The sequence below is a fragment of the Lichenostomus cassidix genome, chromosome 3 (assembly GCF_008360975.1).
Source record: "Lichenostomus cassidix isolate B80296 chromosome 3, HeHo_3.0, whole genome shotgun sequence".
Taxonomy (NCBI): domain Eukaryota; kingdom Metazoa; phylum Chordata; class Aves; order Passeriformes; family Meliphagidae; genus Lichenostomus; species Lichenostomus cassidix.
Genome location: NC_139483.1, coordinates 18,128,309 through 18,141,485, shown reverse-complemented (window position 1 = coordinate 18,141,485; position 13,177 = coordinate 18,128,309). Strand labels below are relative to the sequence as shown.

Below are 13,177 nucleotides of genomic sequence, written 5' to 3'. Positions count from 1 at the left end.
TAATCACTAGATTTGAAAAGACAACAGAATTTTGAATTTACTCACATTATCTGAAGGTGGAGTGTCCTTCTGTATGCTTTGGGAATTCAGTTTGCTAACCAATTCATAAAGATGTAACAGCTTTAACTTGTTTGCACAGAACTGCAGTAATCCTTCATCCACACACTCCAGCTCTAAGGAGAAATAAAACTGCATTTGAACTTGAATATGTAGCCTGGAATAGTGAAACACACTTAGCAGAAATTGAGGATTTCTAAAACTCACTGTAATTCCTAATTCACTGCTCCTTGCAAAGATTACATTCAATTCAGAGCAGCATAAAATAAGAATTATTTTTACAAGAGGTATTAGAGAAAGATATCAGGTTTGTTTTTATACAGGAGGTTGAAAACATGGAACTGAACAAAGACAAATCTATCGTCTTTTCCTGTTTTAAGGCCAAACCAGAGATAGTCAAAAATTGAAATATGGTTCCTATTTTCTTTCATCAAGAATAACAAACTATAATACCTTATTCATTCTGACATTTTAAGCATACTCCTTGCATCTGAAGAAGGCCTGATAACTATTGACACGAATTAAATTTCATCTTTCTAAGACACTGCCATCTGTATTTTTGCAATTTTAGTCTCAGAAATTTCATTTATCTATTGACATTCAAATTCCAGTAACAACTAAAGCAAACAGAATATAGGAAACTAACATCAACATGTCAAAAAAACCCTTCTAGTCCAACTTATTAGTCTTTAAAGAAAGCTTTTTTGAGAGATCCTAAAAGGACCTTTCTATATAAAAGATTCCTCTGAATTTTCACCTGAATTTTCTCCTGAAACTGCTTCTAAACATGATTTGCACCTACAAACCCTTAAATATTTTTGATACATTGCTATTATAATCCCACAGGAAAAAAAAAAAAAGAGAATCACAGAGAGCTTGTCACAGTCACTTAATCTTAAAATTCACAGCCACAGCATTCACAGAGCCCAGGATCAGCTTCATATTATCTTTTACCTACTAGACAGAAGTAGTGAAATATAACACTACTCTTGTGAAATTAGACGGCTGAAACATCAGCCAAGTTTGTTGTATATTGTGACTGTGAGGAAATAATGTTACGTTTGACAAGAGATTAATGATGAAATATGCACAAACAAAACAGACCTTAGTAAACATACTGGTCTGTCAACCTCTCTTCAGTATTAAAGGGCATGTTTCTGTTTTAATTTGGACTTTTTAGGAGCTCTAATACAAGTGGATAATACTACTGATTTAGAATGCCAAACCAAAATTAGGTAGAGAACTGCATGTGTGAAGGTCTCAACCTCCACTATTTACTCCAAGAAAACTGCAAAAAAAACTACCACTGGTAGAAACAAAAGAGATTTCTTCTCAAACATCTGAAACTACAAAAATGTTTTGTCACATTCTCACTGAGGCAGACAGGACAGACTTTCTATTAGATAAATGGTTTATTCAACCATTTAAAACACTTGCAAACAACAGTGGTAAGGACTTCTTGACTGCTATTGCTAAAGCCTCATCTTCTAACAAGGCAATATGAATCCAAAAAGCAGCAGACTTCTACTGCTGAGAAATGCCAGTACATGCAAAGGAAATGGCAGGCACATACTTCTCCACTTTAATTCTCAATACCCAGTTGTGTCTCTAAAATGGGTCAAGCACAAACAAAGTTTGTTTCTATGAAATTATACATTCATATCTTTCTAAACTGGGCAACCTTGCAGACTCTCAGCAACAAGATTTTGAACTGGCAATGACATTTCCTGACATAGGCTCTGAAATCTCTAGCAAAACATGAAGTATTTGGTAAACTTAAGCAAAGTTTACAAAAAAAAAAATATACACCTGGTCACAGCACAAGTCCTCAGTGATAAGGATTCTGTGTATCAAGTACATTAAAATTCACAGATCATACCAAATCTTTACTCCTTGGAGAGAGAATAAATTAAAACACCTAAAGGCAAAAGCCTATGAACCTTCTTCCTAGAGAAAGCTTTTACTGGACACAAGTACCCAGACCAGCTGCTGAATTTGGGCTGGCTTTTTTTGTTTGGTTTTTTTTTAGTATTAGTTAAGGCACACAGCACAAGTTGCTAGGCACATAGCAAGCATAGCAAAGCATACTTACTAGCAAGCTATTTGCAGTCTGCATTAAACAAAGACATGGAAAAGCAACATCCTGTGATATCTGACACCAAAAGTAAGCAGACCAAGTGTAGTCTCTCTGTGGAACAGAACATTTCTACAACAGTCTTACAGCACTGCAGACAAAGTGCAAATGCCTCTCCATATTTGCAAAATAAATATCCACCTACCCTGTTTTTTCAAATTATCCACTAATGTCTGAGTGATGTTTGTGAGAGATGAAAGTGGCACACGTTCACTTGTCAATATACTTTCCAAAGCCTGTTAAGCAGACATTCAAGAGAATTAAACATTCACTTAATTTTTTTGTGAAAACATGCAAGTTAAGCCAACAATAACACGACTTTGACCATGATTTTTCATCTGTATTTCACCTTCACATATATTTATGGTATAATTTGTTCCTACAGAAATGGCTTCTCTCCTTTTATTTTTCATGGAAGATGCCTTGGGGAAGTCACGAGTCAAAGTTAATTCTAGTCAATATGCTGTAAAAAAACAACCCAGAAAAAACCCCAGAGAAACCCTAAACAGCTCAATTACTTGCTTCAAGTAACTCTTGAAAAAAAAAATAGCTTATTTTGAAAGATTTAACACTCCAATAATGCAGTACTTTTTTTCTAATCTTAAAGTATACTCTAAATGTTCACCTGTTTTTTTGTAGCAGGATATTTGATATCAAGTATTAATTCCTTTGCTTCAGCTTCAATTAAATCTGCAAAGAAAGACAATCACAACTTCAATTCATATTTCTCAAAAGCCTTCTGAAGAGCAAGTCAACCTGCACCACAGTTACAGCCCACATGTGTACATGATGAAGACACTGTTACAGAAGCTGCCAAAATAAGCCTGGGGAAAATGAAACAAAATAACAGAAAGCTACTTAAAGATCATAACTCAGCTGTCAGAATGCACCACAATCATACTTGTGATTGTACACTAACAGCACAGATAATCCAAGACCCGTTTGATAACACTCTATCTTAATAAATTATACAAAAGGACCCACCTGGATCTGAGGTTTTAGCTTTGAGTAAAGCATTTAACTTCTTCACTAGATGCATATCCTTTGCTCGTTCACTCTTTTTATCACTGAAGGAAAAGAATTCATAATTGTATGAGTGAAGAGAACTAAATGGAATGATTAAAAAACTCCTTTGTTTTTTAATTATTTATGCTACTTTAAGGGAACATCTTAATAATGAAAATTAACTTAGTTCATGCAAACCAATGAGACTATTACAGAGTACTATTCAGCTTGAAAAGGAACACCAGAATTGTCCTCTCCAACAGTAAGCAAAACCAATAATGAAATTTATTTAGTTATACAGAGCATAAAAAGTCCTTACCTCAGTGCTAAATGGAAAGGTACATGGACAGTTTTTACACTTCCAGAGACTGGATCAACAAGGCAGATCTGGTAGGTCTGGGGCTGCCATCCCTGACTGGTCACATTGTTTAGACCCATTATTTTATAACCAGGATACAACAACCTGAAACCAACAAAAAACAGCCTTTATGGGGAAGAACAAAATTAGCAACATCCCCTTTCCACACACTGAATAAAAGGGCAAAAAGTTTGATAAACCTCAGGTTTAACAACTGCTAAACACCTTTATCAGAACAGCCTGAAGAGTGATGAGATATGACAAATTCCCCATCTCTAGAACAAGCTGCATTCACTAGAAACACTGGGCAGCACAAGAAGTGTCAGCACCACTAGCAATTTACCACTGGCATATCCACATATCAATTTATTGCAGCAGCACAGCCAGCATGCCTATCTGCTGTTTCTTACCTGCAATGTTTCCCCACATTGAAGGCTCCAACCCGAGGCCCTTGCTGCGTGCTCCACACTTCCAGAATGCCTCTTCTTGGAGCATAGATCACAAGGAACTGAGCTACCCTGCTTGGACCCTGTGCATTTCCAAAAGGAGAAGAATCCATCTTCTCAGTTTCCCTCTCCTGAAGGTCCTCTACAGTCTGTATCCAACCAACTTCTGCGTCACGGTATCCTTTGTAAGAGAAGACAGCAGTTCATTAGTGTGCAGAAATTAATACAGGATTAAAGCATCAGGCTGCAATCTTAAGCTTTGTTTCCAATTGTGCAACTCCTGACTGCTGTAAAGAAATGTGGTCCACTGTACTGGAACACAGCCCACCAGAGAACGGCCAAACATAGCCTTTGGCAAAGCCTTGGGGAGGAATAAGTTCTTCTGAAGAAGATTAAAAAAACCCCTAAAACTCATCAGGTACCAGCACTCTAGACATTACACCAATGCAAGAGATTGAGGAGTCCCTCTCTTGAAATGAGAACCTAAAAAGCTGTATATCTTCTTACTGATTTTTCAAAGTGATTATTTTCTCAGAAGAATTAAAAGAGTACTAGAGCTTATCAAAAGAAAGAACCTTGGAGAATAGAGCTAAAGCTCTTCCAAAAAAAATACCAACCAAACAGACCAAATTTTAACTGTAGGCCATATAAGCATTCCAGGGATTTACAACAATACCTCATGGACTTTATATTACACCTGACTTTGGTTTCTAATGAAGCAATGTACTAAAATTGTTGAAAATCATAAGAAGCAAAAGTGGTTTGAAGAATATTATTTGCTATACTAATATCACTTCCATACCTTTCCACATGCGAACTGCAAGTCCTCTTGTAACATCCAGCAAAATAACCCTTCCAAATTCATCTGTTACTGCTGCTAAAGTGTTACATGGAGAAAGACATATCCTTTCACCATGGCGACGGGAGTCTGGAAGTCCAAACCTAAAAAATTAATAATAATCAAGCAAAACCACCAGATATAAGAACTATTTCTGAAGAAAAGTATGTAAGGATTAAGATTTCCTTTTTTAATGTAACAGAAGGTGTGGGTAAAATGAAGAGCAAATTATTACAAAGGTTCTTGTGCTATCTACCAAGATATATCATAGCTCTGCCTTTTCCTACTGAAAAAGCAAAGTTCAGAAAGTAGGATAAGTGATTGCCTTGTCATGCACAGTCAGGCAAAGATCTCAGGGCACTGGGTTACTTTATATGCCCTTTCTTATTGCTGAAGAGTTTTGAGAATACTTAAATAAGGAAAAACAGTGAGGAATTTAGTCTTATCAGCTTTCTTGACAACATTAAGCTTTAACCTAATGTTAAAGGTTCTCATTCTCCTTTCCCCACAACCAACAATGAAACAGGATAGGTTTTTGTGAGGGCACTTAAACTGCCATAAGCAGCAAGCATCTTGTGGTTTCTGTGAAGCTTTTTGGTGATGCAGGAGTGTATATATATATATATATGTATATATGTGTGTATGTATACATGTGTGTACTTATACTGTCATTAAAGTATCCACACTGCTCTTGTACAGTAACAATGAACCCACACACTGCAAGGGAAAAATATGAATAATTATTTGTCCAGAATGATAAACTGAAATGAAACAAAACTTGAAACAAACTATCATCACTGCCTAAAGTCAAGAAATATAAACATGTTCAGCAATTATGCACCTTTCAAAATAATTCAAATGTTTAAAAACACAAGAGATCTAAAGCAACCGACAGTGGAAAAACCACAACTTACCTCACTGCCAATGGGGTTGCAGGTTCCACTTTTGGTTTCTGTTTTTGGACAGGTTCTTCTTCATGTTTACTCTTCCAACCAAGCCAGCCACTTGCAACAGAAAACACATAAGAATTATTACATCAATGGTCCTAAAACCCCTCAAAATATTATGTAGCTACTACTAAAAAGAATTTTTTTTTTATTTTATTACCTGGCAGCATTAAATAATGCTGAAGTCAGTTTACTTGCAACTGCTAAGGCAACATGAGACAACAGTGGCTGTGAGCTACCCTGAAAGAAAGGAATAAAGTGTTTAGAAAGTTAAGAAATAGTCAGCTGTGAACCACCCTGAAATGAAGGAAAAAAGCCTTTAGAAAGCCAAGAAATAGTTCTTACACTGAACTCAACTGCAGAATAGTTTTTCAGGCCTCCTATGGACTTTCAGCTCAGAAAGCATAGCTTTAAGACTGCAAAATTTTAATTCATTGCCCCCAGAAAAGCCATTCTGACATCTCTTTACCATTTCAAAATCCTCCTGCAAGTCACTGGTAGCTCAGTATGTTTGTCTGCAACAGAAGTTAAAAAAACCCTGTATATGACCTATTACAGAGAGTTAACTGGTGTATGGGTTTGGCATCCTTGCAAATGTCAATGTAAGCAGTTTGTCCATAAACATATTGGAAAAGCAAGTACAGAAACCAAAATTCCAATTCCAGCATTTTCAGTTAACTTTTGTTCCTGGTAAGGACAGTACACACATAGGGTCTGAATGTACAAGACACACAACTACACTGACATCCTTTTCCTCCAAAACAACAGAAGATGATGTAAATATGCTACAAATTAAGCCTAAATTGCAGTTTTATCCTACAAGAAATCACTACAACGTACTCAGGTCATGTGTTTACACAATCAAAGGCCAAAGACCTCCAAAAATCCGTAAGATGCAGATTTGGACAATACAAACCTAATTTTTCAAAAACGCTTCAGTTACTTAGTTGGCAATAAATTAACAAATTAAAAAACAAATTACCTATCACATTCAATTTAAGATAGAAAATAAAATTTCTCATTAGCAGGAACCCAGGCTATACGTTACTATCACATCCACTCCAAATCACTGCAGTTTCAAAAGATCAAGAAGGGGAAATGTCAGCATAAAATGAACGTAACAATACTTCAGCAATACTCATACAGGAAAAAAGGATTAATTATTCAAAGTTTCAGTAAGTCAGCTTTGTAGTACATACCTCCAGGGCAAAAAAGAACCCAGTGAAAGGATTGGCTCCAACAGTAACATACTGGGACATGGCAGGTGGACTGTTTTTTATAGCTGCATTATATCCTCCTATATTGGAGGCAGTCTTCATTTGATCAAAAGGACACAGTGTCATGATGCCTAACAAAAACATTAAAGTGAATGTCTTACACATTCAGAACAAAGGCATGCAATTGCTCTAAAAGCATAAATATATTCCTGCCTTCTTGACTGACCAGCCAACATTCAAGGGGAAAGGGAAGAGGAACAGCTTTAACCAAAGAAATTCCAAACAATGTGGCAGAAATAACCTAATGGACTTGGGTTAATTATAAAGTACATCTGGCTTGTTCAGAAGAAAAAAAATTCAGCAGAGTTCAGCAGCAAAAATATATATACCAAAGTCAATTCACCTGCCTTGATAGAAGCCTTCTGACCTCTTATCTGCTTTTGTAGAAAGGGTGGAAGAAAAACTAAGCTTACTGTCCCTCAGATATGCCTCTCTGACAAGAACCAAGGCTTCTGCAAACTCCTGAAGGGTAAAAGTCTTTGAGAGCCTAAAGGTCAATTTTTCTCATTTATAAAGGAGCAATCTCAAATTTAATTTTCCTTATCTGCCAGACTCAGGAAAGACCCACACCAGTCTTAACCTGCCTGCCAGACAGTTCCTTCACCTGACAGAAATGGGAATAACTGCATCTGATCTGGTCTCCCTCAGCTGTTTCTTACCAAATAACAAAGCACAAGACAGTTACAGCTGTAAGAGAGAAGACTCAATCAGACTAGAAAAGAAAGTAAAATATATTTTTGGTAATGGTTAATGAGATCATTCGCTATGACAGCCTTCTCGCACTATTTATTTCTATCCAACCAGTATCACTAAGGGCTCTCAACCCAAATTCAACAGCATGAAAACATTAATTTCATTTATTTAAATAGTTGAAACTAAACAGAAATGCTTACCAATACTAGCATGGTCAACAATTGTATCCACATCCTGCAAACCCCATTTCTTATATGCCAATGGTGGTGGCTGAACATTCTCATTGCCAGATGCTGCAGCTGACAAAAGTTGATAAAGCATAAAAAAATTTCTACTGAGTCAAAGACAAAGGAATGGAATAACAAAAGGGAAAAAACCCTGATGCAATCTGAGCCACAAAATAACCCAGTTTTAAATCAACATGCATTTAAACACCTGTTAAAATGGCCTTTTGAAATATTTACCTTCATGAGATTAAAACATTTTAAAAATTAACTGAATAGAAATGCATATAATATTCCATCATAGCTATATTTTGTACTTGCAGAGAGTTTATTCACTAGCTATTTATGGTATAATATTCCATACAATTTTTAAAAGCTGCTACAATTTATTTCTGTGGTTTGGCCATGTTTAAGTCAAAACTTCTCCACTCAAGTACTTGCAAAGTCAGCACACTCACTAGATATGTAAGAGTGGAAGGTTAAGAGGAATAAAAACCAAACCAGTGAAACTTTCAAAATATCTTTTACCCCCAACATAGATGACCAAGAATGAAGATACAGCACCCTAGCTGCAGATATTGCAACAAGATTTAAGTCCTTCTCAACACCATACTTGTGCCATCTATCACACAGTACTGTCACATAATTCCCCTCTCCCTCCTGGAAGCTGAGCTTGTTTCCAAATCAGAGTACAAGCAGGCACTGTACTAAAGGAACAGGATGAAAGCCTGCACAGTCAAACCAGGTATCAAAAGCTCTTAGACATTAGAGAGCAGTGACCATCACTGACATCATCACTGCATTATCACTTCCCATAAAGTCTTTATTGGGAAGAAGAGCATTCCACTAACAGCGACGTGCTAGGAAGCATCTTAGCAGTGTGCTGTGGCTTAATGCCAGTGGGAAGCTGACCACCACACAGCAGCTCATTCACTTACTCCTAGGAGGATGGGGAAGAGAGTCAGAAGAGTGAAAGTGACAACACTTGTGGGTTGAGATAAAGACAGCATGCAAACAAAGCAAAATAATGAATTTTCTTCACTGCTTCATGTCAGCAGACAGATATTTAGCTACTTCCAGGAATGCAGGGGTTCATCACATGTAAGTTACTTGGGAAGTCAAATGCCTTAACTCTGAAGATTTCCCATTCCTCCTTTTTTCCTGCCAGCTTTTATTTCTAGGAATATAATAATATGGCACAGGATATCTCTTTGGGTTGGGGTCAGCTGTGTCTCACCCAATTTCTGGTGAACCCTCAGCCTACTCACTATCAGGGCAGTGTGAGAAACAAAAACCTTGACACTGTGTAAGCACCGTTCCACAGCAGCTAAAACATCAGCATGCTATCAGTGCTGTTTTCATCACAAATCCAAAACACAGCCCCGTACCAGCTACTAGGAAAAAAATTAACTCTATCCCAGCCAAAACCAGTGTGCAGTATTATAGTGAGCATGCAGAAGACAGTCAATAACACTTGGACAACTTGAGTTTTGAGGACATTTTCTGTAAAGGAAGAAATGTCCCTGAATGCAGTAGATGTCAATATATTGATGAACAAGCAAGGAAGATCTAAATTCCACCTTGATTTGATATTTGATCTAAGCAAATCTCATAAAAAATAAAGAACTATTAACAGATGGAAAAATAAACATTTCCTCTTACACGTACCTCTTGCTACCTGATTGCGACATGCACGAAGGGACTGGAAGAGACTGAAGCCATCAATTGTCACAATTGCTGCTGGGTACAAGATACTTAGTTCTTCATTCTGTGAAAACAATGAGAAGACACTGTTACAATGTTTCTTTTCTAGCTTTTTATGCTGTTAACTACACAAAGATGAGGATTACATCCAGATACGTAACAAGCCACAGGCAACCGACTAAGGCAAAACTACAGAAATTCAGTATTAAACTGTCCCTAAAATTATTTTAGGCATATAATTTTATATTTTATCATCTTTTAATAACTTCTTTGCTTAATATATTTTAAGGCTTAGGAAGACAACACGTAAGTTACAGCAGCTTGTGAAGGCCACAGAAGAACAAGTTTATCTAGAATGCAAATATCATAGTTTTAGGAAGCCAAATTCTGAAACTGGATTAGTGCCTGCCTGAATTACCACTTGGGCACGTAAATGCTAATCTGGTGATACAAATGAAAGACTCAAATTCCTTAATGCTTCTGTATTTCAAAACTGATCCCAAAAATGTCATGCTAAATCACACAAGTATTTGTACAAAGCAAACGGAAATTTCCATAACTTCATTAGTTTTCCGCATAAAGCTCACCAACTCAGCCAAGAGCAAGGAAAGCTGCCTTCTTAACTAAACAGCTTGAGTTCTGCAGAGCCTTCTCTGCAGGAAATACTCATAATGACATGCAGGTTCCTAGCCCGATAAATATTCTTTTAATTTCCAGCCATCTTCTCTGTGAAATAATTAAGTTCTTATGAATGAGTACAAATAGCTCTTGGCACCTGTTACATTTTTTCCCTTCACCAATGCATTATCATATTTTTTGCCCATAAATGAATAAACAGAAAATGAATGAAGTATTCCTTTGCAAAATTATCACAGAGAAAAATAGAACAAATCTATAGAATTAATACTCAAAAAATCAGAAAGACATTCTGAATCCTCAAACTACAGGCATGAATACATCTAGAACAAGAAATCAAGAGTCTCTTGTTCTAAGGAATTGTCCATCCCATCAAAAAATGGTAAAGGACACAGAGGATTCACAGAGAAGACTCCCTTCCATACCCCATAACACTGCCACTTCGCTTTTGAAATAATCAGACAAAACCTGTTCTGTGACACCAGGATGCCTGGGAATTTCATAGGTTCTGCACTTTAGCTGTAGCACAGGATCTTCATTCAAAAGCTGTGCAAGAAGCAATACTCCACTCTAGAAGAGAAAGGGTAAGAAGCATGAACATTTCTGCCCTTTTTCTTAGGGAAGGCAAAAAGCACAATCTGCAGAGATCAAAGTTTAAAACACACAGGTGTTTATGACAAGAACTGCCCTGTCCTGCCCTGATGAGAAACTCACCTCAGTGTAAAACCTAACGTAGCCAGAGGTGAAGCCAACCACGATGCAGGTCCAGTCAGGGCGGCCTGTGGAGCTCCTGTTTCACAAAGACAGACTGAAGTTAAAAACAAATCCTCTTCTAAGCTAGAGACATAGAAAAGTGTCTCATAAGGAGACTAGTAATGAAGATGCATAAGAATATCAATTCTTACCTCTTCTGACTTGCCAGTGGAATACACAATACACTACTCACACATTCACTAGAAACAGAAACAGAAAATTAGTGGTTTTCTCCAGCTGTGAAATTTTACTCTACACAAGAGATCTTGCCATGTCAGCATTTTGAAAGTTTTAATATTTTATTAATGCAGCACACCATATATCAAATTCATAGTAAGAATCAAAAAGAGTCCATTTTAAAGACATTTTGAGTTACAGGACTGCATGTGTGCTTTTTGTACTTTGTTAATGCTGTCTTTCATAAATCATAGACTGATTATTCTGTCAGTACTGTTCAGCAGGTTCGAGTAAAATTTCATGTACCTAAAGGTAAATTACTTTTTCTGATCTATGGCATAATGATATGCCATGAACAACCTTTTTTTTTTTTTTTAAAAAGAGCCAACTGAACCATACTTTTCAAATATATTTTTGAAATATGCATTTAGGTAGATTTTATATCCACTGCCTTTCAATGTCTTATAATTTGAGAGCATTTGAATATGGTCTTCCCAGTTAAAACAATAACTGAGCATGCTCAATGACAGGCAAAGCATGCAGAAGGCAAGCAGATCAGCAGGCTCAATATCTCAAATCAGAAATTATTTAACTGTTACCATGATACAAAGTTTTACACTGTCTGCGGAAACAGAAGCAGTACAAAGGTTTTGTGACAGCATATAAATTCAAGATGACATCCTAAACAGCATTTGAAGCATAAATGCCTGCAGTACTGTTTATTATTCACATTTCAGGTCACCTCCATTCCCCAAGGAATGACTAAATAAGCAGGCTAGACAATTAGAGACAGGAAGCTTTCTAAATGGAAGGTTGAGATAAGTTGCAATTTCATTACATTCTTAAAGCAACATTAAATATCTCAGTGAAGTCTCATCTTCCAATAGCAAAGCTTAACCACTGCAGAACATTCTCAGTTGAAGGCAACTTTGGGGAAAGAAAAAAAAAAACCAAAAACCAATCAAAAAAAGCCCAATAATTTCACAATCCGACAGTAATTAACATATTTACACCTCCAGAGAATAATAAATCAGAATAAATTAAAATATATTGTATGTAAGTGCACCTCTCTAAAGAGAGCTACCTGTTTCATAGGAGAGAGTCTTTCAGGGCTGTAACAGTAGTAAGAAACAAACCCTCAAACAGAATTTATTTTCCTTTTTTTCTTTAACAAAAGATGTCAGGGTAATTTCAAACACATGGCAACAGCAGTTTTATAAAAGGATTATGATTTTCACAGATTGGAGAGAAGCTTATGAAGTCAACACCTCCTGCAGCAAACAGAAGGGTTGAAGGCAATAGGGAGTATGTTCAAAGGCACACAGCAACTCAAGGCTGCAAATGTAACAGCGAAGTGCAAAATCTTATTCCGTATGGGAGATTCAAAAAAGCATCTGTCTGGTTATTTGAAGACATATTGAGGAAAAATATTGTATAAATACCAAATGTATGACCAAAGCAAATTTTCAAGGTCCCTAAGTGGCTTAGAGCCCAAAACCATATTTTGATCAGAGAGATAACTTTATACTTGTTTGAGGTCTTGAAAATGAAGAGAAGTATTTCTAAAATAACTCCATACATTTCCAGTTGCAACATCCCCTAAAAAAATTTCACCGCTACTATAAAAGTGGATTTTTCAAAAGAGTACTTTTTTTTCCCCTTCTAGAACAAGAACTTATAAAAAGCAGGATGACCCAGATCTCTTAAGATGTCTAAATTACACACAAATACACTGATTTGCAGAGAACCCTAATTTTCATTTGTATGAACTTGTTCTGTGATACCACACAATGCATAGGAGTGAGCTTTGCAGATACTGTTCCACATCACCCATGTAACTCTATTTGTTTCCAACACTAATACACCTAAGACCAGGAATGCACTCAGATGAAAGGAAAAAGAGTACAAGAAAAAAGGATGTGTTACTC

The 13,177-nt window shown here is 36.5% G+C and overlaps 1 protein-coding gene across 3 annotated transcripts in view; it reads right to left on the bottom strand.

Annotated features, from left to right (window-relative positions):
- The window catches only part of RAB3GAP2 (RAB3 GTPase activating non-catalytic protein subunit 2), a 43,222-nt gene that overhangs the window by 14,567 nt on the left and 15,478 nt on the right, over window positions 1-13,177 (bottom strand). The window contains exons 5-19 of one of the 3 annotated variants that reach the window (XM_085054764.1): window positions 11,225-11,272; window positions 11,034-11,109; window positions 10,788-10,889; window positions 9,648-9,747; window positions 7,956-8,054; window positions 6,985-7,133; window positions 5,946-6,025; window positions 5,753-5,842; window positions 4,803-4,942; window positions 3,965-4,181; window positions 3,516-3,659; window positions 3,176-3,258; window positions 2,817-2,881; window positions 2,337-2,427; window positions 46-173 (exon numbers count right to left, since the gene is read on the bottom strand). In XM_085054764.1, the coding sequence (XP_084910890.1) occupies window positions 46-173; window positions 2,337-2,427; window positions 2,817-2,881; window positions 3,176-3,258; window positions 3,516-3,659; window positions 3,965-4,181; window positions 4,803-4,942; window positions 5,753-5,842; window positions 5,946-6,025; window positions 6,985-7,133; window positions 7,956-8,054; window positions 9,648-9,747; window positions 10,788-10,889; window positions 11,034-11,109; window positions 11,225-11,272 (1,612 nt within the window). Of the gene's footprint in view, window positions 1-45; window positions 174-2,336; window positions 2,428-2,816; window positions 2,882-3,175; window positions 3,259-3,515; window positions 3,660-3,964; window positions 4,182-4,802; window positions 4,943-5,752; window positions 5,843-5,945; window positions 6,026-6,984; window positions 7,134-7,955; window positions 8,055-9,647; window positions 9,748-10,744; window positions 10,890-11,033; window positions 11,110-11,224; window positions 11,273-13,177 lie in introns of those variants that run through there. The other 2 variants (XM_085054765.1, XM_085054766.1) reach the window with 2 other exon arrangements.